Source organism: Mustelus asterias, chromosome 23 (genome assembly GCF_964213995.1).
Source record: "Mustelus asterias chromosome 23, sMusAst1.hap1.1, whole genome shotgun sequence".
In the NCBI taxonomy this organism is placed as follows: domain Eukaryota; kingdom Metazoa; phylum Chordata; class Chondrichthyes; order Carcharhiniformes; family Triakidae; genus Mustelus; species Mustelus asterias.
The window spans coordinates 50,151,295-50,177,523 of NC_135823.1; the positions used below are offsets into that span (position 1 = coordinate 50,151,295).

At 45.0% G+C, this 26,229-nt stretch overlaps 1 protein-coding gene across 1 annotated transcript in view; it reads left to right on the forward strand.

Moving 5' to 3' along the window:
• The first annotated feature begins 1,126 nt into the window (after positions 1 to 1,126).
• LOC144510437 (otoancorin-like) overlaps positions 1,127 to 26,229 on the forward strand; it is a 43,609-nt gene continuing 18,506 nt past the window's right edge. Inside the window, exons 1-17 of the mRNA XM_078239884.1 lie at positions 1,127 to 1,353; positions 3,975 to 4,078; positions 4,170 to 4,276; positions 4,781 to 4,920; positions 5,114 to 5,237; positions 6,736 to 6,951; positions 7,467 to 7,634; positions 7,738 to 7,878; positions 10,798 to 10,853; positions 11,446 to 11,563; positions 14,179 to 14,252; positions 14,355 to 14,490; positions 16,071 to 16,261; positions 16,988 to 17,081; positions 17,520 to 17,649; positions 21,239 to 21,426; positions 25,803 to 25,958. Coding sequence (XP_078096010.1) covers positions 1,166 to 1,353; positions 3,975 to 4,078; positions 4,170 to 4,276; positions 4,781 to 4,920; positions 5,114 to 5,237; positions 6,736 to 6,951; positions 7,467 to 7,634; positions 7,738 to 7,878; positions 10,798 to 10,853; positions 11,446 to 11,563; positions 14,179 to 14,252; positions 14,355 to 14,490; positions 16,071 to 16,261; positions 16,988 to 17,081; positions 17,520 to 17,649; positions 21,239 to 21,426; positions 25,803 to 25,958 — 2,331 coding nt within the window. The 5' untranslated portion in view covers positions 1,127 to 1,165. The remainder of the gene's footprint in view (positions 1,354 to 3,974; positions 4,079 to 4,169; positions 4,277 to 4,780; positions 4,921 to 5,113; positions 5,238 to 6,735; positions 6,952 to 7,466; positions 7,635 to 7,737; positions 7,879 to 10,797; positions 10,854 to 11,445; positions 11,564 to 14,178; positions 14,253 to 14,354; positions 14,491 to 16,070; positions 16,262 to 16,987; positions 17,082 to 17,519; positions 17,650 to 21,238; positions 21,427 to 25,802; positions 25,959 to 26,229) is intronic.

A 26,229-nucleotide genomic window follows, 5' to 3' on the forward strand; every position in this document is an offset into this window, starting at 1 on the left:
GGTTAAGTTGATTGGCCATGCTAAATTGACCCTTACTATCAGGGGGATTAGCAGGGTAAATATGTGGGGTTATGGGGATAGGATCTGGATGGGATTGTTGTCAGTGCAGGTTCATTGGGCTGAATGGCTTGCTTCTGCACAAGAGGGATTCTATGAAGTGAAAGCAGGAAGCAATTTGAGTAGTGGCAATCAGGAATTCCCTCCCCTAAAAGGCTGTGGATGCTGCGGTCAATTCAAGATTCTGATCGATATGTTCCTGTTTGACATATGGAGTAAAAGCAGACGAATGAGTTAAGATGTTGATCAGCCATGATCCAACTGAATGTTGGAATAGATTTGAGGGACTGAATGACCTCCTCCTCAGGGAGGGGAGAGTTGATCTTCTAGAAGGATAAGATCAAATGGACTGAAGGGCCACTATCTTGGGACCAGAAACAGGAGGAGATCACTCAGACTCTCAAGCCTACCCCAACATTCAAAGAGACTCACCATTTGCAGAAGAGAATTCCAAATTTCTGCTATCCTTAGGGTGGAATTTAATCAAAGCGACACAATGAATTTACCCACTGAATTATCATAGCAGCACATTTATCTTTCCCTGATCAACTCCTTTGGGGAAAGGTCACCTTATTAAATGCCAATCAGGCAATTAAGTGGCCAGTTGTGGACTTTCCCTGAGATCAAGGACTCCCGGGGCAGAAATCCCTTCATTGTCCACTTAAGGGCTTCACTAGGCATCAAGATAGGAAGGTTGCCTACAGGCCTTCCAAACTTCCTCAGGGGAATCATTAAATTCCCCTCTTAGTGTATAGAAGTGTTTCCTGATTTCACTCCTGAAAGGTCTGCTTCTAATTCTTAGGCCTTGCCCCCCGTCTTAGACTTCCCAACCATATACTCCTTATATACTCCTAATATAATATACTCCTTAACATCTTGAAAATGTCAATCAAATCATCCCACAACTTTCTGAATACCAGCGAATACAACTCTAGTGTGTTCAATCTCACCTCGTAGAATAACCCTTGGAATTCTGTTCTGAGACTTCTGGATTTGTGCTGGCTCTGTGACATGATGATTGTATCCGGAACTCTCTCTTTCTCTCTCCATTTCGTTTGCCCAGATTGCATTCACCACCATCAACTTTGGGCATATTAAAGACCAGCTAATGCAGGTACCCGGAGGGAACCGTTCTCTCTTTGAGACTAGCTGGCAGAAGTGTTTACCATTGATCAGCTCCACTCAGTGTTTGGAGCTGTTGATCATGGCACTGAGACTGTCTTCAGCCATCTACCTGCAACCAGAGATGATTGTGAACATGCCAAAAGATCTTCAGGAAGAGACTTTTAAAAATATGTAAGAATTAACTTATCCATTGTTTTCTAACCTGTTACGGTATTCCTTGAGGGACGGTGGGTATGTTTTATAGATTTTTCTTTTTTCATTGCTTTGTGATAGTGTGCAATACCACATATGCGTGGCTGCCAATTTCATGTACGCCTTGACAGTGAGCGCCGATGGAGGACTGCCTCAGTTTCCCCATTCCTGTTGTTTCCCTCACTAGAATGATTGAGGAAGCTTGAAAATGCTGTCTAATGTTTCTGTCCCCATCCCCGCCCCAAACACCTGCAGTTGTTCTGAACACATTGTTCTGAAGCATTGTGCCTCTCTGGGTTGGTTTGGGTCAGTTGTGAAGTGCATTTATCCATTGAGCCCTCAGAGCAGCACATTTGTCTTTCCTTCGTTGATATTTATCCCTCAACTAATATCTTAAAACCCATTTTCTGGTTGTCGGCACTTGGCTGTCAGTTGGAGCTTGCTGTTTGCAAATTGGCTGCCACGTTTCCTACATTAGATCAGCGACTACACTTCAAAAAGCATTTAATTAGCAGTTAAGTGCTTTAGGACATTCAAGGATGTTGTGCAAAGTGCTATAGAAATGCAAGACTTTCTTTTTTTCACTGTTATAGACTGAACTCTTGTCTCTGAGTCAGAAGGATTCCAGCCCCTTTCCAGACACTCGAGCACATAATTCCTAATACAAGGTGGTACAAGCTCTCAGTGCAGTACTGAGGGAGAAAATCTCCATTACAAGGGAGGAAGTGTTAGGTTTGTTAGAGAATATAAAGACTGACAAATCCCCAGGGCCTGATGGAATCTATCCAAGGCTGCTCAGGGAGACGAGAGATGAAATCGCTGGGCCTCTGACGCAAATCTTTGTCTCGTTACTGGACACAGGTGAGGTCCCAGAGGATTGGAGGATAGCTAATGTGGTCCCGTTATTTAAGAAGGGTAGGAAGGATAACCCGGGTAATTATAGGCCGGTGAGTTTGACATCCGTGGTGGGGAAGTTGTTGGAGAAGATTCTTAGAGATAGGATGTATGCGCATTTAGTAAGGAATAAACCCATTAACGATAGTCAGCATGGTTTTGTGAGAGGGAGGTCATGCCTCACTAACCTGGTGGAGTTTTTTGAAGAAGTGACCAGAATGGTTGACGAGGGAAGGGCCGTGGATGTCGTCTGTATGGACTTTAGTAAAGCGTTTGACAAAGTCCCTCATGGTAGGCTGGTGAAAAAGGTTGGATCTCGTGGGATAAAGGGGGAGGTGGCTAGATGGGTGGAGAACTGGCTTGGTCACAGAAGACAGAGGGTGGTAGTGGAAGGGTCTTTTTCCGGCTGGAGGCCTGTGACTAGTGGTGTTCTGCAGGCCTCTGTATTGGGACCTCTGCTGTTTGTGATTTATATAAACGATCTGGAAGAAGGTGTAACTGGGGTGATCAGTAAGTTTGCAGACGACACAAAATTGGCAGGACTTGCAGATAGTGAGGAGCATTGTCAGAAGCTACAGAAGGATATAGATAGGCTGGAAATTTGGGCAAAGAAATGGCAGATGGAGTTCAATCCTGATAAATGCAAAGTGATGCATTTTGGTAGAAATAATGTAGGGAGGAGCTATACGATAAATGGCAGAACCATAAAGGGTGTAGATACGCAGAGGGACCTGGGTGTGCAAGTCCACAGATCCTTGAAGGTGACGTCACAGGTGGAGAAGGTGGTGAAGAAGGCATATGGCATGCTTGCCTTTATAGGATGGGGCATAGAGTATAAAAGTTGGGGTCTGATGTTGCAGATGTATAGAACGTTGGTACGGCCGCATTTGGAATACTGCGTCCAGTTCTGGTCGCCACACTACCAGAAGGACGTGGAGGCTTTGGAGAGAGTACAGAGGAGGTTTACCAGGATGTTGCCTGGTATGGAGGGGCTTAGTTATGAGGAGAGATTGGGTAAACTGGGGTTGTTCTCCCTGGAAAGACGGAGGATGAGGGGAGACTTAATAGCGGTGTATAAAATTATGAAAGGCATAGATAGGGTGAACGGTGGGAAGCTTTTCCCCAGGTCGGTGGTGACGTTCACGAGGGGTCATAGGTTCAAGGTGAAGGGGGGGAGGTTTAACACAGATATCAGAAGGACATATTTTACACAGAGGGTGGTGGGGGCCTGGAATGTGCTGCCAGGCAAGGTGGTGGAGGCGGACACACTGGGAACGTTTAAGACATATCTAGATAGCCATATGAACGGAGTGGGAATGGAGGGATACAAAAGAATGGTCTAGTTTGGACCAGGGAGCGGCACGGGCTTGGAGGGCCAAAGGGCCTGTTCCTGTGCTGTATTGTTCTTTGTTCTTTGGAGTGTATCTCTCTGTTCATTTGCTACTGTTATAACAGGTCCTGAACCAACAATAGTGATTCCTTTGTGGCCAGAGTATCTGTTCTCTTTACTGACTAAGAACAAGGACTCAACTGACCAGCAAAACTCAACCTTAGCAGTCTGTATTGCTGTGAATGGTTATAATGTCCACAAACCCCCATAGTCGACATTCCAATTGTTACCAAGTGATTAATCTTGGCTCCCATGATGTAGTTGTTATCCTTGTTCTGTCTAACTTTATAAAGAACAATTACTTTGGTTCTTCCAGAACAATTGTTTTTAAGGAGCTCTATGACAAAATGACTGCTCGTACACAAAGAGCAATATACGAATGGATGAGGCAGAGCCTACAGCAATCCTCTAAACCACCTGGTAGGTTGACTCAAACTCGATGGGACTGGGCCTTTTTGAGAAGGGTGAACTAATCACAACAAAGAATCTTTTTTCATTTTTCCCAAAACAGGGATGAGTGAAACTGAATTGTGGATCACCGCAGAGAACCTGTGGTTTTTGGGGAGGTACATTGTCCATCTCCCTCTGGAGGAGATCCAGAAGATCAGGTTAAATGAGGTGAGTAAAAGGCTCTGAGACCCAACTCAAGTTGACCAGCAGGTTTGAGGGGCTGAAAGGCCTTATCTTGTCCCTTGACTTCTTGTGGCCTTTGAATGGGTCTCTGAAAGTGAAATTTGCAGCTGCTAATCAATCTCTTAAATCAAAAAGGAGGCAAGCACCCACATCATTGTGCCAATAATCCAGTTTGCATGAGTTTCTACTCCATCGAAGATGGTTCCTTACTGATTCGGCGTGTGATAATTAGCAAAGGAGCCTCATTTATTGCCAATAACACCTCAGTTTAAAGTAAAAATATTCTCACTGTGGAACAAAGATGGGAGTTGGACTGGAGGCCAGAATTGGAGAGAGTGCAGTAATCCTAAAGGGTCGTAGGGCTGCAGGAAGTTACAGAGATGGGGGTGGGATGTTGAGTGGCCCCCTTAAGGGCTAGTGATGTACCTGTAAAAAAGTTCATTCTAATTTAGTGGGTGGGTGTGCTTGTGATTTTATTTTCAAACCCAGATTCGACTGTTCATTAATTACGACAATGCGACAAAGCAGTTGGATTCAGTGTACGACATCACGCCAGCTACTGCCAAAGCTTTCCAGGAAAGGATCGATGCCAGTGGATTTGACATGGCCAACACCTCCACAGTGTACAGGTAAATGGCAGCTCCTTCCCCTGCACCCGCACCAGCTACTCTGGTGCAATTAGTATCCCTCCAAATACACTCGGGTCACCAAATACACCCCACTCTCCTCCTCCTTTTTATTAAAGCCATCTCAGCCATCAGAAGCTTAACCTAATATTATTTGCACAATCTCACTCACTTTCTTTCCTAAAACTTTTTCCAGGCTAGGTCTTTTGGTCTGTTTCTTCGACAATGTCCAGGAGCTGGATGCTGGAGAAGCTCGCAGTTTACTCCACCAGATGATTAAGTGCAGCCGTCTCAATGGGTTCCAAGTTGCAGTGAGGAAGGTAGGACCTCCCTCGGGAGTGCATATTCCCTCCTAGACATAGAAAGGATGTTTGTTTACACTTGTGGAGGAGCCCAAAATTTGGGGCTATAAATATAAGGGAGTAACTAAAAAATCCATTAAGAAATTCAGGAGAAAGTTCTTTATCCAGAGAGTGGTGGGAATGTGCAACTCACTACCACAAAGAACGGTTGCACTGAATAGTATAGATACATTTGAGGGCAAATTAGATAAACACATGAGGGATAAAGGAATAGTTGACTCTACTAAAAGAAGGAGATGAAGAATGGAGTGGAAGGAGGCTTGTGTGGAGCTTAAATGCCAGCTTGAACCAGTTGGGCTGAATAGCCTGTTACAATGCTGTTCTTTTGTAATGTCCTAACTATGTTAGGCGTTGTGGGTTTTACACAAAAAAGGATGTGGTTTGTACATGGATTCAAACTAACAACAATAGATTTATTGAAGGAGCTGTTGCCTGTTTAGAGTAGAAAATGAAATCGAACGGGGGCCCTTGAAACACTTCAATGACATCAGCATCAAATCATCCGACTAACTCTTAAAGCAATCATGCAACCATGTTTGGCGGCATGGTGGTACAGTGGTTAGCACTGCTGCCTCACAGTGCCGGGTTCAATTCCAGACTTGGGTAACTTTTCTGTGTGGAGTTGCACATTCTCCCCGTGTCTGTGTGGGTTTCCTCTGGATGCTCTGGTTTCCTCCCACAGTCTAAAGATGTGCAGGTTAGGTTGATTGGCCATGCAAAATTGCACCTTAGGGTCAGGAGGACTAGCAGGGTAAATACGTGAGATTACTGGAATAGGGTCTGGGTGGGATTGTTGTTGGTGCAGGCTCAATGGGCCGAATGGCCTCTTTCTGCACTGTAGGGATTCTATGATTCTAACCACTTAAATATATTATATCCCTCCCCCTTTACATCTGTGGGCATGACAACAAATTACTACGATGTTATATATGAGATCAATAATACTCCAGACACAGTACTATGCACCATTAATCATTGTACAGTCAATAAGAAAGTCGATCAGAAGGACATCAATTCTGCTTTGGCTGTATACAACATTCTGGAATTTGGCTGTCCTATAACCTAGAAGTGTGATTTGGAACTTCAGAAGACACTTCTCTTGGAACTAATTCTGCGTCATTCTCACATAGTATAGTGGCAAAGATACAATCATCAGGCAACTCAGATTCAACTAAGTGTTCCATAGTAGTATTCACAACACTGGGGACTAACAAAGTTGGTACTGGATGATTCAGAGAAATCATTTCAAGATGACAACAATTGTTTCTATGCTGTTGGTGGATTGTGAATCTGTTTAGGTAAGCAAACGCCCAAAATGTCTGCCCACTGTAGGACACTGTGGAGCCCTCCTGTGACCTTTGCCACTTTTGATGCCACCATGAAACCAAATTTAACATTGCCTATGGTGGAAGCTTGCTTCTCTACTTCGGTTTCTTAATTCTTTTCTCTTTTTCAGCTGAAATCCAAACTCCTTGAGCTGGTCCTGAAAAACCAAACCCTGAATGAAACGTTGGACTCCATCTCCGATGCTATTGCAGGGCTGTCCTTCACACAGCTCGAGTCACTGTCCCCACAAGCCGTGCGGGGTGCCATCTCTGTCCTAAGGACAGTGAGTGGGTGGACAAAGAGCCAGATGATCATCCTCGCCGACAAATTTATTGGAGACAGTAAGGTAAACGGAGGTCTGATTTGGAAACTTTGTACATACTGAATGTTAGTGTTAAAGAGTGAACTCTTTATCTTTTGGATTTGAGAAATTACTGAGAATAACTGTATAGGAACTTTCCATTAATGTGCAAGTGGGTAATTGGAGGACACAGATTTAAGATAGCTGGCAAAAAAGCCAGAGAGGAGGCAAAGAGGAATTGTTTTACACAGACATTATGATCTGAATGTACAAATCTGAAAGGGTTGCGGAAGCAGATTCAATAGTAACTTTCAATTGGATAAATATTTGAAAATAAAAAATTTGCAGGAGTACAAGGAAAGAGCAGGGGAGTGGGAAGAATTGGATACCTCTTTCAAAAGAGCAGTGGAGGCACAATGGGCTGAATGATCTCCTTCTATGCTGTATCATTTTATGATGACTACAGCGTACCATTCAATGGGCAAGTTGAAATCCAGGGAAGGGCATGTTTTCAATGAGATTGCACTCACGATTTATGCAACATTCCCTCCACTTTGCAGCAGTTGTCACTTTTTAACATCAGCCAGTTGGGCGAGTTGGTATTGGGAGTCAGTGCAGATGTGTTCTATAGCACCAGCGCCGATGATCTGGCCCAGGCTGTGAAAGGCACGCTGTCTGATCATGCAGCAAAGCTTTCAGCAGCCAAACGATTGGCTGTGGTCACTAAGGTAACGTGTAACGTTTAATCACTGAAATACCCGGCTTTATTCTTACCTGCTACTGGATTTTTCTTCTCCTCTCAATCCTGAGCATTTCCTCTCTGATTTACAGATTGTTGAAACCAGGGATATCTCCTCTGTGCTAGACCTGTTGAATGGGTCCTTGTTAAAAGAATTGCCTCTCTCCAGCCTGCTTATAGCAAAGAACTACAACATTACCCAGCTTGTCCACAAGGAGTGGAGGCGAAGTCAGGTAAGTTTGCCATCCTAACCTATGGATTAAACAGTTTCTTGATATCTTGTAGTAACTGAATTATGAATTTAAAAACAGACCAAGATGGATCACAGTTTCTCCCTGAACCTCACTGTGGTTTATATCACACAAGTAGAATTGGACCTGAAATATCCCACAGCCCCTATCTCTGCCTTGCTTTGCTAACTTGATTCCACAGCCCTGTTGGCAATGAACAATTGTGCCAGTGCAATATTGCTCCTGTGCATTTGTCTGAGAGGCATGTTTTGTGACTTTGTTTCTGATAGGGTTGCCTACCCTCCAGATTGGCCTGGAGTCTCCATGAATGAATCTCCCAGGACAACGCAGTGAGCGTAATGGGGGAGATGGTGGCATAACGGTCATGGAATATAAAACTAGTCTCAATGATGGTGACCATGAAGCTATCATTGATTGTTATAAAAACCCATCTAGTTCACTAACGTCTTTTTAGGGAGGGGAATCTGCCATCCTTACCTGGTCTGGCCTCTGTGACTCCAGAACCACTGCAATGTGGTTGACTCTAAACTGCCCTCTGAAATGGCCTAGCAAGCCAATCAATTCCAGGGCAATTAGGGATGGGCAACAAATGCTGGCTTTGCCAGTGACACCCACTTTCCATGAAAGAGAAAGCATGAGGGCGTTTTTCTTTAAATTGTTTTTTTTCATCTTTTCTTTGAAGACTTTTGTTTGTTGGTCATAATAAAATTGGATAGAAGCAAAATACTGCGGATTCTGGAATCTGAAGCAAAAATAGAAAATGCTGGAAAATCTCAGCATCTGTGGAGAGAGAACAGAGCCAACATTTTGAGTCTGGATGACCCTTCATCAGAGCTAAGAGCAAAGAAAATCAGAAGAGATTTATTCTGAGGGTGGGGGGGGAGCAGTAATTGGACAAAGGGAATGTAAATGAGGATGCAGAAGGCTGAGAAAGGTGTGAAAAGTGTCCATTAAGTGATCAGAATGTGTGAATGGCAAAACAGAGATACAGATGGTTAAAGCAGTTGCCCTGATATGGGGGAAGGGGTAAGATGGAGAGCAGGAATATGGAAGTGAGAAAGAAGGATGATAAAAATGGATGAATGAGATGAAAAGAAGAAATAAAATAAATAGAAATGGGGTGAGGGTGGAGAAGGGAGTTCATGCTCTGAAGATGTTGAACTCAATGTTCAGTCCAGAAGGCTGTAAAGTGCCCAATCAGAAGATGAGATGCTGTTCCTCCAGTTTGCATTGGGGTTCACTAGAACATTGTAAAAGGCCAAGGACGGACATGTGGACAGAGCAGGGTGGTGTTGAAGTGGCAAGCAGCAGGAAGGTCTGGGTCCTGCTTGCAGACGGACCGAAGATGTTCAGCAAAGTGGTCACCCAGTCTGCGTTTGGTGTCTCCAATGTAGATCGCATTGGGAGCAGCGAATACAATAGACCAGATTGAAGGAGGTGCATGTGAAGCGATGTTTCACCTGAAAGGGGTGTATAGGACCTGGGATGGTGAGCAGGGAGGAGGTAATCCTCCTCAATCGTGATTTTCCACCCACTGTGGTTGACAGGGCTCTCAACCGTGTCCGACGCATCTCCGGGCCACTGCTCTCACCTCCTTCCGTCCCTTCCAGAACCAGGATAGGGTCCCCCTTGTCCTCACTTTTCACCCCACGAGTCTCCGCCAACTTCAGCATGATGCCACTACTCAACACATGTTCCCTTCACTCCCGCTGTCAGCATTCTACAAGGACCGTTGTCTCTGCAACACCCTGGTCCACTCCTCCATCACACCCAACACCTCACCCCCCCCCCCCCCCCCCGCCCCCCCACCGCCTATGGCAACTTCGAATGCAATCGTAGACGGTGCAACACCTGCCCCTTACCTCTTCCCTGCTCACCATCCCATCCCAGGCTCTCTATCTTGCACCTGCCCCCCCCCCCCCCCCACCACCACCACCTCCGCCAGGGCACTACCTTAACCATCTGTACCTCTGTTCCGCCATTCACACATTCTGATCACTTAATGGACTCTTTTAACACCTTTCTCAGCCTTCTTCATCTTCATTTACATTCCCTTTGTCCAATTACTGCCCCCCTTCCCTTCATAGTAAAAGTAAAAGTTTATTTATTAGCCACAAGTAGGCTTACATTAATACTGCAATGAAGTTACTGTGAAAATCCCTTAGTCGCCACACCCCAGCGCTTGTTCAGGTACACTGAGGAAGAATTTAGCATGGCCAATGCACCTAACCAGCACATTTTTTCAGATTGTGGGAGGAAACCGGAGCACCTGGAGGAAACCCACGCATACTTAGGAGAACGTGCAAACTCCACACAGACAGTGGCCCAAGCCGGGAATTGAACCTGGGTCCCTGGCACTGTGAGGCAGCAGTGCTAACCACTGTGTCACCATGTATAAATCTCTTCTGATTTTCTTTGCTCTTAGCTCTGGGAAAAGGTCATCCAGACTCGAAACATTGGCTCTGTTCTCTCTCTACAGATAATAAAATTGGAGATTGGGGTGGTTGCGGGGCGGGGGGCGGGGGGCGGGGGGGGGGGGGGGGGCGGGGGGATCTGATCAGTTAGGAATAGTCTGTTTGCTTTCCAATTGGCTATTGGAAGGCAGGGCACTTTGAAGATTTGTCTTGGGGGGGTGATTTGGCAACCTAAAGGATAGACAGGTGGGTCTGTACAACCCTGTGATTTGGGCAAATCTTCTGAGCTGAAGCACTGACCTCAACTTGATAAATAATCCATTGACAGCAGGAAGCTCTTTCTACATTCCTCAACTTAACCAGCATTAAGCTCACCAATGAGATAGAAAAGAAATCATTGCCTTTTGATTCATCGGCCTGCCTTCGTTCTGTGTGTTGCTACTGAATTAGCATCAATTTGCTCTCTGACTCTCCTTATCGTTTGTAGGCTTTGTTTCTTTACAATATCGTGTCTGATGGGAAGCCTGCTAATGAAACAATCAGGTAATGAATTTGTTATAGAAAGAAAAATATGTTTCTAATTATCTTTTCCCAAAGCCTCATGGTGCTCCTAGCTGCGATAGGTAACTCTGCATTGACTAGGATGCAAAGTTGGGTTTGTATGAGTAAGTACTGTGTCTACCTGTTTGCTCCTTTCTTTCTTTCGCTCTCTCTCTCTCTGTCTCCCTCACCCTGTCAAATTTATTTTAAATTGTATGTGTTAAATGCCAGAGTTTAAGAAGACAAAAGCCAATTTTTCCTCACTGGGGAAGGAAGGAATACTGGGGAGGACATTGGGTAGCACTTCCCTGCTTTTCTTTGAAATAATGGCTGCAGGATCTTTCACATCCACCTGAGAGGGGAGACTCATTTTAAATATATTTGAAGACACCTCTGACAGTTCTGCACCGACTGGCTATTTATTAAAATTGCTGTTTGCAGGACCTTGCTGTCCTGGAGATGGCTGCCTTGCTGCCCTACATCACAATAGTAACTGCACTTCATAATCATTAATTTGGCACAAAATGTTGAGGATGTAATGTAAACATTGGCTCTTTCTCCTATTTCAATCATTTCTATTGTTTCCTCTTTTCAGTTTTGGGGAGTTAGTGAAAGGTTTAACCTGCGAACAAATCCAATCCTTGGACAACGCCACATTTCTTGCAGTTGCTGAACTCTTAGAAAATAACCTGGACCTTCTGTCGCCCTATCAGGTACCAATACAGTACACCTGAAGAAAAGAACTTGAATTTGCCTTTATATTGCACCTTCAGGACATCTCAAAGTGCTTTACAGCCAATGAGGTACTTATTGAAATGTAGTCACTGTTGTAATGTCGGAAATGCAGCAGCTGCTTTGCACACAGGAACTTCCCACAAACATTGATGAGGAAATGAGCAAGTAATCGGTTGAAGTGGTGTTGATTGAAGAAAAAATGTTGATGAGGAGGGTTGGGGGTAAACTTCTTTGCAATTGGGGCCATAAGGCCATGAGATGGCTTATGTCCACCTGAGAAGGCCGACAGCACCTCAATTCTCACCTGAAGGACAGCAACTCTGACTCTGCAGCATTCTCTTTATACTGGCACTTTGACAGTACAGAGCTCCCTCAGTACTGACTCTCCCTCGGACAGCACTCCCTCAGTACTGACTCTCCTCGGACAGCACTCCCTCAGTACTGACTCTCCTCGGACAGCGCTCCCTTAGTACTGACCCTCCTCAGACAGCACTCCCTCAGTACTGACCCTCCTCGGACAGCGCTCCCTCAGTACTGACTCTCTTCGGACAGTGCTCCCTCAGTACTGACCCTCCTCGGACAGCACTCCCTCAGTATTGCTTTAGAGTTTCAGCCAGATTCTTGTGCTCAAATTTCTAGAGTCAAGCTTGAACCCACAACCTTGTGAATCTGAGACAAGAGTTCTACTCATTGAACCACGATGTGGTTCTTTCTTGTAAATTCACTATTTCACTTGGAAATATTTTAATTTTAGTGAAAATTGAACTTGCTTATGAAACTAACTCCACTTTATGGTGACCTGGCCAATATCCACCCCTTCACCAATACCACCAGAAATAGATTATCCTATTGTGGATCTGATATTGCTGTGCTGCAGCAGATTTTCCTAAAAAACAATGTCTAATTCAAAGCTATTCAATTGGTTGCAAAGTGCACTGGGGTCCTTGATGTGAATATTCTATACACAGAAGGGGGAATTGTAGCTGGAGACTTACATGACTTATATAATTTAGTACGATCCCAGTGTGTTTGCTAATGCTGCCAATCTGTTGTAGTCACATAAAATCATACGTAAAATGTGCAGCATAGAAACAGGCCGACTGGTCCATGTCAGTGTTTATGCTCCATGCAAGCCTCCTTCCACCATTCCCTTCATCTCAACCTATCAGCATATCCCTCTATTCCTTTCTTCCTCATGTTTTTATTTAGTTACTGCTACATAAAAACATGAGGCCATTTGTCCCATTGTGCCTGTGCTGGTTTTGAGCTGGCCGAGGTCTGCGTTGAGGCAGACTAACTGGCTTGAATTCTGTGAACTGATTGGTGCTGCAACACGCTGAAATTATCGAATCATATGGCACAAAAGGAGGCCAATTGGCCCATCGTACCTGTGCCATCTCTTTGAAACAGCAATAACATTAGTCCCACTTTCCCATTTTCTCCCCATATTCCTGTAAATGTTTCTTTTTTCAAGTGTATACATCCAATTCCCATGGCACCATTTTGAAGTAGGGCGTGGAAGTTATCCCCAGTGTCCTGGCCAATATTTATCCTTCAATCAATATCACTGGAAAAAACAGATTATCTAATGACAGAATCTCTACAATGCGGCCCATCGAGCCTGCACCAACAACAATCCCACCCAGGCCCTAACCTGTAACCCCATGTATTCATCTTGCCAATCTCCCTGACAATTTAGCACGGCCAATCAATCTAATTTTTGGAGTGTGGGAAGAAATCAGAGCACTGGAAGGAGGAAACCCACGCAGACACGGGGAGAATATGCAAACTCCGCACAGATAGCGACCCGAGGCATTATCACATTGCTGTTTGTGTGAGTTTGCTTTGCGTAAATTAGCTGTTGTGTTTCCTACATTACAACAGTGACCTCACTTTAAAAAATACTTGATTGGCTGTAAAGCATTTTGGGAAATGCTTAGGTTGTGAAAGGCACCATATGATTGCAAGTCTTTTTTGAAAACAGCATTATTGAATTCACCATATATAAGGAAGTTCATCATTGTGGTCTTTTAAGATCTGGGATAAAACAGGAAATGAATGAGCAGATGTTTCCCAGCTTGGGGGAGGTGGATTCCGGTGCATGCAAGTGGGAAGGTCCTGACAATATTGTCAGCTTGGGATCCTGACAGCACCCTGCTCTGTTCCAGCTTTCCCCAAGGTGGGATTAAAGGTGAGTGTGGAACCCGCTCACAGCTATGACAAGTAAGTTATTAAGAAGTAGTTGCAACTTTATGCAGTAAGTGGTTAGAATCTGGAATGCACTGCCAAGCATGTAGTGGAAGTAGATTCGATTGGGGCTTTCAAAATGGAATTGGATAAGTACCTAACAAGGAAAGAAAAGTTGTTGTGAGGAAGTGGGACTCTCTGAGCAACTCTTGCAGCTGGCCAGCATAGACATGGTGGACCAAATGACGACCTCCTGTGCAGTAACCATTCTATAATTCTAACTGGATACCTGTGTAAAATTGTGTGTGCATCATTCTTGTCTTGCTGAAATTGCACACATTGCCATTTATATCATTGCCTTATACGCTGGTCGCTGCCCCTTTAAATATTCTTCCTGCCGTTTCAGCTGAACTGCCTGGCATGGAAGTACCAACAAAAAATGCCCAAGTCAATGCCACCTCTTCTTCTCACAACCCTCCCGTGAGTATGCGTTTGGGCACCTAGGGTTATGTCTTTAGAGTTTAGTCGTTTGAGAATGTCAAGAGTAAATCTTGAAATTTGTTTTCTTCTTGCTCTGTCTAGTTTTGCTCTTCTGGAGAATGCTGCTCAATCTATTTGCAGACCATTGTTACTCAGCCTGGGCAGAGCTAAGCTACATTTAATAATTCCCGACTCCACAAAGAGGAATAAGGTGATCAGAAGAGCACTGCAGTGTTTGGTAAGGAAGCTGCTGAGCACGGACTCAGGTTAATAATATGATCAGCCCAGTACTTCAAGACTCTAACCCAACTCAGATATGTGATGAGAACATATGAATTAGGAGCAGCAGTAGGCTATTCGGCCCCTCAAGCCTGCTCTGCCATTCAATAAAATCATGGCTGTTCTGTTTGCATTGAGTTCCACATTCTCATCTATCCCAATAATCTTTGATTCCCTTGCCCAATGAGAATCTTATCTACTTCTGCCTTAAAAATATTCAATGAACCTGCTTCTATTGAGGCAGAGTTCCAAAGAACTCATTGAGAGGAAAATAATTCTTCCCTTTTTGTTCAATAAGGGCAACCCCTAATTTTAAAAGTGTCCCTTGTTCTGGACTCACCCACAAGAAGAAACATCCTTTCCATGTCTACTTTGTCAATACTGTTCAGGATCTTCTACACTTCAATCAAGTCACCCCTCTTCTAAACTCCAATGGAAACAAGCCCAATCTTTCCAACCTATCCTCATAAGACAACCTTCTCATTCCAGGTATCAATCTAGTAAACCTCCTCTGAACTGCCTCCAATGCAAGTACGTCCTTCTTTAAATAAGGAAACCAAAACTGCACAAGTATCTGAGATCCATTGAAAACACTGACGAGTGTTCCTGATTCAGGACAATCTGCTTAAGTCAACGATCACCAGTTTAACTACCTAACTAGAAACTTAACTGTACTGTGATGATTAGTCAGAGGCTGGGAGCTCTGCAGTGAGTAACTCATCTCCTATCTCCCCAAAGCTTGTCCAGCATTTACAAGGCGCAAGTATAGATTGTGATTGAACACTCTCTTCACTTGCCTGTATGAGTGCATTGCATCAACAATTGAAGCTCAACACTATCCAGGACAAAACAGTCTGCTTGATTGGCACCCCTTTTACCACCTTAAATATTCATTCCCTCCATCACTGATGTACAGTGACAGCAGCATGTACCATCTATAAGATGCACTGCGGCAAATCACCAAGGCTCTTTTGACAGCACCTTCGAAACCAATGACCTCTACCACCTAGAAGAACAAGAGCATTAGACACATGGGAATATCACCACCAAGTTTCCCTCCAATCTACACACCACCCTGAATAGGAACTATATAGTCAGCATGGTGGCACTGTGGTTCGCACTACTGCCTCACAGCAACAGTGACCCGAGTTCAATTTCTGGCTTGGGTCACTGTGCAGTGTTTGCGCATTCTCCCTGTGTCTGCGTGGGTTTCCTCTGGGTGCTCTGGTTTCCTCCCACAGTCCGAAAGACGTGCTGGTTAGGTGCATTGGCCATGCTAAATTCTCCCTCGGTGTACCCGAACAGGTGCTAGAGTGTGGCGACTAGGGGATTTTTACAGTAACTTCATTGCAGTGTTAATGTAAGCCTACTTGTGACACTAATAAATAAACTTTAAAAACTGGTCATTCTTTCACTGTATCAAACATCCTGATTCAGAGATTATATATTAAGATCAAGTTAAGAGATGGTGATATTGGTACCCATCTTAATTTGTGGAACTATGTTAACTTTTTATTGTTGTTATCTTTGCATTTTCAGAATTACACACTACGAGATGAGTATGATGTGGATATCTTGGGCAGAATGATTTGCAATCTGTCGCCGCAAATCATCAAGACAAATATATCCCTCAAAGCACTGACGGAAGCATTTATGCAGTTTAGGTCCTGCAGAAAACTCAGCAATAACCAGAAAAGAGAAATTAGAAATAAGATTAGAAAATATTATGGGTAAGGCAATGGACTGTTAAACATTAGAGACTTCCCAATGGCTCAGTGGAGGATGGTAATGTGGGTTTGGTATCTCTCCAATTCACTGAGTAAATGAATGTACTAATGATACAAAGCAATCATTCCTCCGTGCACACAGATTTGTCCCCTGCTCTGTGCTGACTCAGTTGATGTCAGAATTCAGATCAGTTTTCAGTTGATGTCAGGTCAGGGATAAGGGGAATGTTACAACTGGTCTCCATCCCTCTAGGCCAAGAAATAGAAAACATCAGCCAAGGTTCCCATCCTTGACCACTATCTGTTGCCTGCCTTCTCCAGAATCCCCCATGTGTAAGGGCAGCTGGTGAAGACTGTTACCTCTTCATGGTGGCATCACCATTAGTGGTTACTGAGCTCATGGGCAAGATACCAGAGAGTGGATGATATCAGTGACACATTACACCAGCAAGGGTTAGCATTCTGAGGAGGAAAGAAGAGAATGTTCTGGGGGGGGGTGAATGAGGGGGCAACAGAACATCACATCAGTCAATTTACAATTGAAAGTTCCATGGTGCAGAACATAGTGACAGGTGGAAGCCCCTGTGGCCTGTTCCATAATTCAATCAGATCATAACTGTATGACAAAACTCCATATCTTTTGTTAAGAAAAAATCTAATGAGTCCAGTGAATTCCCATTGTCTGTGTTTAAATGCCCAATTTTCTAACAATCCGTATTTCTATTCTAGGAATCCCACTGCCTGGCAGCCTGAATTGATACAGGATCTGGGACCTTTAGTTACACTTTTGTCTAAGGAGGACCTGATCATTCTTGCTGAAAAGGTACCGGAGTCTGTGCCCCTTTGTTCGGTTGACCATGTGTCGTGTCTTGGCACAGTAATCGAATCAGCCTTGCCCATGTCTGTCAGCTGGTTAGAAAACTAATTTTCAGATTTGTGACTGGAAAATTAACGGAAAAGTTAAAAACTATTTGAAGCAGAGGAAGGTATGAGGGTTGTGGTGAGAGAATGGCAGTGGGGTTAGCTTTAGGTTGCTCAAGCAAAGGGCTAATGTCAGCATGATGGGTCAAATGGTTTCTTTCTATGTCATCTACCTCTACAGTTTTTATGCATGTGCAACATCCCAAAACAGATCATACTCGACAATCACAGGCCCATAATATCTGAGTAATTATTTGACAAAAGAAGTTTGTTTTACGGTTCAGTTTCATTCAGTGAGTTTAAATGCTTTCATTAAATTCTATTTTTCCTTTTTCCTCAGTTTCCAGATATACTGTTGCAGTTAGCGTTGGATGTAGAGGGAGTGGTCATATTTCAGGACTTCCTGACTGTGGTGTTTGATGCTCTCAAAAGAACAAGCGGGAATGATAAACCTTTAAGTTCGACACCAGGTGAATTTCTTTTCCTTTACAGAACTGAGTGCACCTTGAAAATGGCTCACTTCTCTGTGCCACCTGTAACTAAAGTCTTTCCTTCTCGAAGAGCTTTCTGTCTGAGTTTCGTTGATTTTTAAACCACTTCTACTTTTCCCCAACCAATGTAAGTTTAATCCAATCCGGTGACACTCAGTTTGAAGCAGTGGTCACTTGTATCATGAGCTAATTAAGCCAAGTTTTGTGTCTGTTTCCTGAATAACTGTGTATTGTTTAGATTGTGCACTTAGAGTCTCACAACACAGGATGAGGCCATTTGGCCAATCATGCCAGTGCTAGCTCTTTAAAAGAGCTGTACGGTTAGCCCCACTTCACCACCCCATGCCCCCCGCCCCCCCTCCAAAGGCCTACACAGATTTCATTTTCAAATATTTATCCAGTTCCCTTTTATTGAAAATGACTATTCAATCTGAGTCCATCACCCCTTCAGGCAGTTCAAAACAATTCAATCCTTTCAAAAAGAAAATTCTCCTAATCTCCCCCTGGTTTTTCTAACAATTATTTTAAATGTGTCATAGAATCCCTAGTGCAGAAGGAGGCCATTAAGCCCATCAAGCCTGCACTAACAACAATCCCACCCAGGCCCTATCCCCGTAACCCCACATATTCACACTGCTAATCTCCCTGACACTAAGGGCCAATTTAGCATGGCCAATCAACCTAACCAGCACATCTTTGGACTGTGGGAGGAAACCGGAGCATCCGGGGTAAACCTATGCAGACACGGGGAGAACAAATTCCACACAGACAGTCGGAATTGAACCCGGGTTTCTGGCACTTATAAGACAGCAGTGTTAACCACTGTTCCACCCCGGTTCCTCTGGTTCCTGACTGTCCTGCCAGTTTCTGTATATTTATTCTGTTTGGACATAATTGAAAATGGTATTTTATCAGTTCTGGAAACAGCAGGTGGAGTCTGGGAGAGGGAGGGTGGGCAGATCTCTGGGGCCAGTGCGAGAGAATGAGCCCAGGAGCATTTGCAGCAAAGCTGGAATTGGAGCACATTTAGAATGCAATGCTGGGGCTTGTGAGATGCGGTCCTGGGGTTGCTTATTTCACTTCTCTCCAGGTCCCTAGCTTTTGTCACGTCTGCTTTACCCCAAAGCCTTGATGGACATGAAAAAAGGGAGGAATTATGTGTAGTACTGTGGAGCAGAGTGGAAGGATTGGGCCAACCTGGATAGCTTTGTCAAAGGAAATTTGCAATGTAAAAATCAAGTCAATGTTGCTGTTTATCCACCATATAGCTGCCCTCCAAGGTGACCAACCGTCACTTATTTTACAGGATTGTCCTGTATCAGGGTCCCGTGTCCTAGGCTGCAAGCTGCCAGAAAGCTGTTTCATTCTGTAATCCGGATCTTCAAATTTCATGCATGTGCAGTGCCTGCTCTCCTTGATTGGGTGCTCCAAGTGCTCTGGTCCCTACCCTCACCACTCTTACACTCCTGGAAACCCCACCCCCAGCACTCTCTCAGCTCTGGGCCACCCCCTCCTCTTCTCCTACCTCCCCTTGGTTCTGGAACCACTACTCCTATTTCTCTGGAACCCGACCGCCGCTATCCCTTAATATTCTCCAGGAGAATTCATCATCTGTTCCCGAAACCCTGGATTTCCCTTACCTGCAGCAACACCCTGCCCCCACCCCACTGAACACTGCTTTCAGTGTTTAAATGTGTCTCAGTGGCCAGATGGTGATGTGATCTGACCCTGTGTCATTTAGAAATTTCCAGCTCTGCTGGGCCCATGGCCATCCAGTGTTGAGTTTTCCAGGGATTGGATTTAAGAGAGCCCATCACAGTGGGTACCATGATGGCCCAACCCACTTAATCGGTCTCCCAGCCTCCCACCCCCGCTGGTCCCCCGACCAAGTACCCCCTGGTCTGACAAGATCCTGGTCCCTTTCAGATGCATCTACAGCTATTTCCTGGAGAAAGTTAATTGGCTGAATTCCCCCCCCCCCTCTCCCCTTTACATTTTTGTTCACCCATTACAAGAAACCTCATCAACCACAGCCCTGGTTAGTTGTTATAATGTTGAATGTAGCGTCTACCTGATTTGAAGCTGATCATAACAGAACTGATGTGGGTTAGTTTCAAGTCTGTTGCTGGTGTCAGTTTCAGTCACTGGTGGGATCTGCATTCCCACACACCTGAATCCTGCACTGCTCTGTGATTCACAGAAAGCATTCACATGTAAATTGCTGACCTTTAAGTGAGCTGAATGTGTGTAGCCTTCTGGGCCTTGGGGAGTGCTCTTTATCTGTCCCATTCACCAGTTCTGGAGCTGGAAATCTGGGATGTGACAATGATTATGTTTGTTGTTTGTTTCTTTACAACCAATGTTCAATTATCAGGTACTGTCAAATATTGTGAATGCTGGAAATCTGAAATAAAAATTAAAAATGCTAGATAAACACAGCAGGTCTGGCAGCATCAGTGGCGAGAGAAACACAGTTAGCATTTCGACTCCAGATTTTCAATTCAATAATCAGGTATTCTTTTAAAACACAGAATTTGCAACATTCAAAACAGACCATTTAGCCTGAGAAATCCATGTTGGTGTTTATTCAAGGGAAAGAAAGACTTGCATTTATATAGTGCCTTGCATGACCAGCAGGCTCCCAAAGTGCTTTTCAGCCAGTTAAGTTTGTTTTTAAGCATAGTTACTGTTGCAAGGTGGGAAACATGGCAGCCAATTTGCACACAGGAAACTCCCACAAACAGCAATGTGATAATGTCCAGTTCATCTGCTTTTCGTGATGTTGATTGAGGAATAAATATTGGCTCGAGGACACCAAGGAGCACTCTCCTGATTGTCTTTGAAATAGTGCCATTGGATCTTTTACATCCACCTGAGACGTCAGATGGTGCCTGTCAACAACTCATCCATAAGACAGCACTTCTGACACTGCAGCACTCTCTCCATGTTGTAGTGAACTGTCAGGCTAGATTTTGGTACTCAAGTCCTGGAGTGGGACTCAAATGTTCAACCTTCTGACCAAAGAGGTGAGTCTGCCACATGTTCTAATATACCTACCCCTGTTCCCAAAATCCTGGGTCTCCCTTTCCTGTATGGGTAATTATGTAAAGCATTCTGAAATGTTGCACTTCTTGTGTTTCAACCGCTAGGTTAATTCATAGCCTCAGTTTTTGTTGCTGAAACATTGAAGTTTTTCTTCTGCTCCTTGTCCTAAATCTGGAATATTTCATCTTCTATTTATGGGGTGAATCATGACCTTCTGTGGCCATTTACAACAGATGCTAGTGAGTCAGAAGCCTGTTTTAGATATCCCCCCACCCTATTTTCATTTTCATTGGTTTTTAATCTTCCTTCCTGAAATCCACTTTGGCCGATTCCAATTATTTTTCTCTTGATTCATCTTTAATGTTGCATGTTGAATTTAATATTCTCCTGAAGTGTTAAATTATTTTTCCCCTCCCCCTTTCAGTGCAGTGTGCTGTACGCTCCACCATCACATCAGTTTAAATCCAGCGTGGTTCAGAGTTGTGAAGTGATGAAATATCGCCCCCGTTCTGTCTCCCTGCAGATTGCAGCGACGTTAGAGCACCTTCTTTTGATCACATACTCAAGCTGGCTGATGCCAACTCCTACTGGTCAATCCAGGAGCTAAACTGCATGTCAACTCAGACTTTCGTAAAAGGTGTCGAACTTCTTGGTGCCCTGAAGAGTTTAAATATGGGACAGCTCACAGCTCTAAAGGACAAAGCCAAGATGGTATGTGAGCACATCAACTGCAACCTGCATTTATATAGCACCTTTTAGCATTGTAAAATCCCAAGGCACTTTTCACTGAGCAACGTAAGAAGAAATTGGGACATATTTTAAGGATCGTCTGAAAGGAGGAGGTAGGTAGAGAGGTTTAGATAGGAAATTTCTGAGCTTGGAACCCAGGAGCTAAAGGAATTGGCCAACAATGGTGGACACAGCAAGAAGTCTCACAACACCAGGTCAAAGTCCAATAGGTTTATTTGGTAGCACAAGCTTTCGGAGCGCTGCTCCTTCATCAGGTGAGTGAAGAGTTGGGTGCACAAACAGGGCATATATAGACACAGACTCAATTTACAAGATAATGGTTGGAATGCGAATCTTAACAAATAATCAAGTCTTTACAGGTACAGACAATGCGAGTGGAGAGAGGGTTAAGCACAGGTTAGAGGTGTAAATTGTCTCAAGTCAGGACAGTTAGTGAGATTTTGCAAGCCCAGGCAAGTCGTGGGGGTTACAGATAATGTGACATGAACCCAAGATCCCGGTTGAGGCCGTCCTCATGTTTGCGGAACTTGGCTATCAGTTTTTACTCGGCAATTCTGCGTTGTCATGTGTCGTGAAGGCCACCTTGGAGAACGCTTACCCGAAGATCAGAGGCTGAATGCCCGTGACTGCTGAAGTGTTCCCCGACAGGAAGGGAACACTCTTGCCTAGTGATTGTCTAGCGGTGTTCATTCATCCGTTGTCGTAGCATCTGCATGGTCTCCCCAATGTACCATGCCTCGGGACATCCTTCCCTGCAGTGTATCAGGTAGATAACATTGGACGAGTCGCAAGAGTATTTACCTTGTACCTGGTGGATGGTGTTCTCACATGAGATGATGACATCCATGTCGATGATCCAGTATGTCTTGCAGAGGTTGCTGTGGCAGGGTTGTGTGGTGTCGTGGTCACTGTTCTCCTGAAGGCTGAGTAGTTTGCTGCAGACAATGGTCTGTTTGAGGTTGCGTGGTTGTTTGAAGGCAAGTAATGGGGGTGCGGGGATGGCCTTGGTGAGATGTTCGTCTTCATCGATGATATGTTGAAGGCTCCAGAGAAGATGTGGTAGCTTCTCTGCTCTGGGGAGGTACTGGATGACGAAGGGTACTTGTCCACCGTGTCCCGTGTTAGTCTTCTGAGGAGGTCAGTGTGGTTTTTCGCCGTGGCGCATCGGAACTGTCGATTGATGAGTCGAGCGTCATATCCTGTTCTTATGAGGGCGTCTGTAGGTGTCTGTTGCGATCCTCCTCATTTGAGCAGATCCCGTGTATATGGAGGGCTTGTCTGCAGGGGATGGCTTCTTTAACATGTTTAGGGTGGAAGCTGGAGAAATGGAGCATCGTGAGGTTATCCGTGGGCTTGCGGTACAGTGAAGTGCTGAGGTGACCGTCCTTGATGGAGATGCGTGTATCCAAGAATGCAACCGCTTCTGGCGAGTAGTCCATGGTGAGTCTGATGGGGGGGATGGAACTTGTTGATGTCATCATATAGTTGTTTCAGTGATTGTTCACCGTGAGTCCAAAGGAAGAAAATGTCATCGATGCATCTAGTGTATAGCATCAGTTGAAGGTCTTGTTCGAGCTTGTGCATGAAGATGTTGGCATATTGAGGTGCGAATTTGGGCCCCATGGCTGTTCCGTGTGTCTGGATGAAGAACTGGTTGTTGAAGGTGAAGACATTGTGGTCCAGGATGAAGCGGATGAGTTGTAAAATTGCCTCTGGAGATTGGCAGTTGTCGGCGTTGAGTACTGAGGCAGTTGCAGCAATGCCATCGTCGTGGGGGATGCTGGTGTAGAGTGCCGAGACATCCTTTGTGATGAGGAGTGTTACTGGTTCAACTGCTCCATGTGTGCTGAGTTTCTGTAAGAAGTCCGTAGTAGAAGCTGGGGATTCCTTGTATGATGGCTTTCAGGATGCCCTCGACGTAGCCGGAGCGGTTCTCACACAGGGTCCCATTGCCTGATACGATGGGACGGCGGGTGTGTTGGCCTTGTGTCTCTTCGGGAGGCAGGAGAGATATCCAACGCGGGGAGTACGTGGGATGAGAGTACGGAGGGTGCTCTGAAGGTCCGGATCAAAGGTCTTGATCAGTCTGAGTTGACGGGAATGTTCTTTGGTTGGATCTGCAGGTAACTGTCTGTAGTGTTCTTTGTTGTTCAGTTGTCGGTACATTTCTTTGCAGTAATCCATTCTGTTCAGTATGACAGTGGTCCTCTTTTGTCTGCTGGTTTGATAACAATGTTGCAGTTGATCTTGAGAGTGCAGATGGCGTTGCATTGTGCTTGAGTGACGTTCGGGGCTGTCTTGTGAGGGCGGCTGGTGAATCTGGCGCACCTCCTGACGGCTTGGGCATACATGTCAAGTCGAGGGCAACAGCCTTCCGGAGGAGTCCAATTCGACTCTTTCCTCTTCGGTTGCTGCACTGCGGATCTCTCTGTCAGCTGTTCAGGTTCATTGGCTGTCTCATTGGGTTGCAGTCAAGGGCATTCAGCCTCTGATCTTCAGGTAAGCGTTCTCCAAGGCGGCCTTCATGACACACGATAACGCAGAATCATCGAGCAAAAACGAATAGCCAAGTTCCGCACACATTAGGACGGCCTCAACTGGGATCTTGGGTTCATGTCACACTATCTGTAACCGCCACGACTTGCCTGGGCTTGCAAAATCTCACTAACTGTCCTGAATTGAGACAATTTACACCTCTAACCTGTGTTTAACCCTCTCTCCACTTGCATTGTCTGTACCTGTAAAGACTTGATTACCTGTTAAGACTCACACACCAAAGTCGGTGGTGTGGTAGACAGTGAGGAAGGGTGTCGTAGTTTGCAGGAAGACTTAGACAGGTTGCAAAGTTGGGCCGAGAGGTGGCGGATGGAGTTTAATGCGGAGAAGTGTGAGGTAATTCACTTTGGTAGGAATAACAGATGTGTTGAGTATAGGGCTAACGGGAGGACTTTGAATAGTGTGGAGGAGCAGAGGGATCTAGGTATATGTGTGCATAGATCCCTGAAAGTTGGGAATCAAGTAGATAAGGTTGTTAAGAAGGCATATGGTGTCTTGGCGTTTATTGGTAGGGGGATTGAATTTAGGAGTCGTAGCGTTATGTTGCAACTGTACACAACTCTGGTGCGGCCGCACTTGGAGTACTGTGTGCAGTTCTGGTCCCCACATTACAGGAAGGATGTGGAGGCTTTGGAGAGGGTGCAGAGGAGGTTTACCAGGATGTTGCCTGGTATGGAGGGGAGATCCTATGAGGAGAGGCTGAGGGATTTGGGATTGTTTTCGCTGGAAAGGCGGCGGCTAAGAGGGGATCTTATTGAAACATATAAGATGATTAGAGGTTTAGATAGGGTGGATAGTGATAGCCTTTTTCCTCTGATGGAGAAATCCAGCACGAGGGGGCATGGCTTTAAATTGAGGGGGGGTAGTTATAGAACCGATGTCAGGGGTAGGTTCTTTACCCAGAGGGTGGTGAGGGATTGGAATGCCCTGCCAGCATCAGTAGTAAATGCGCCTAGTTTGGGGGCGTTTAAGAGATCCGTAGATAGGTTCATGGACGAAAAGAAATTGGTTTAGGTTGGAGGGTCACAGTTTTTTTTAACTGGTCGGTGCAACATCGTGGGCCGAAGGGCCTGTTCTGCGCTGTAATGTTCTATGTTCTATGTTCTAACCATTATCTTGTAAATTGAGTCTGTGCCTATATATGCCCTGTTTGTGAACCCAACTCTTCACTCGCCTGATGAAAGCTTATGCTACCAAATAAACATGTTGGACTTTAACCTGGTGTTGTGAGACTTCTTACTGTGCTTACCCCAGTTTAACGCCATCATCTCCACATCACAACAATGGTGGAGTAATGGAAATCAGGGATGCTAAAGAGGTCAAAAATGGAGGAGCGCAGAGATCCCAGAAAGCTGAGAGTAAGGTGGGATAGTGCGGGACAATGGAAGGATTTGAAAATCAGCATGGGAATTATAAAATCAAGACATTGCTTAATCAGGAGTAAATGTAGGGTCAGTGAGCACTGGGGTGATGGATGAACAGGACCGGGTATGGGTTAGGGTACAGGGCTGCAGAATTTAGGATGAATTGAAGTTTGCTGAGGGTGGGAGGCTGGCCAGGAGAGTGGTGGAGGGAGTGAGCCTGTTTCAGCTGGCTGTTGCTGTGGGATTGTCTGTTGCAGCTTCCACCAGACCAGGAGCAGCTCCTATACTATGGATCTGACATTCCTCTGAAATGGTGAGGTATTGACTGGTGCTCCTACATGCAGTGTTATTTTTTTGGTGAGAGGCCAGTAGGTCAAGGAACTTCATGTTCACAAATAACAATTGTCCTTTCACAAGGCTTGGGGCCCAGTTCGAAGCTGGAAGAAATACCAGGTCGTCGCACTTGGACGCATTGCATTGGCTTTAAACGAGAGTGAAATCAATGAGCTGGAACTTGTTTCCATTGACACCATCACTGCCCTGAGCCAACAGACAGAGTGGACTCCGATGCAGGTAAGGGAATGGCTTCAGTCACACTGGGTCAGCCAAGAAACTTGGGAACCATCCATAAGATTATATTTTGGGAGGATAGGATAAAGAAATTTGTTTCCATACCAGGGAGAGAGAGAGAGTTCCTCGAATGTTGATGCATCCCAGTTTCGGCCCCAGGAGATTATTCATCTGGAAACCAAGAAGGGCAATTCTGCCAAGGAAAGGCCAGGAGAGCAAGTCCCATCTTGACTTTGCCTACCCCTTCCTGGACAGCTCCCAAGCTGGTGAATGT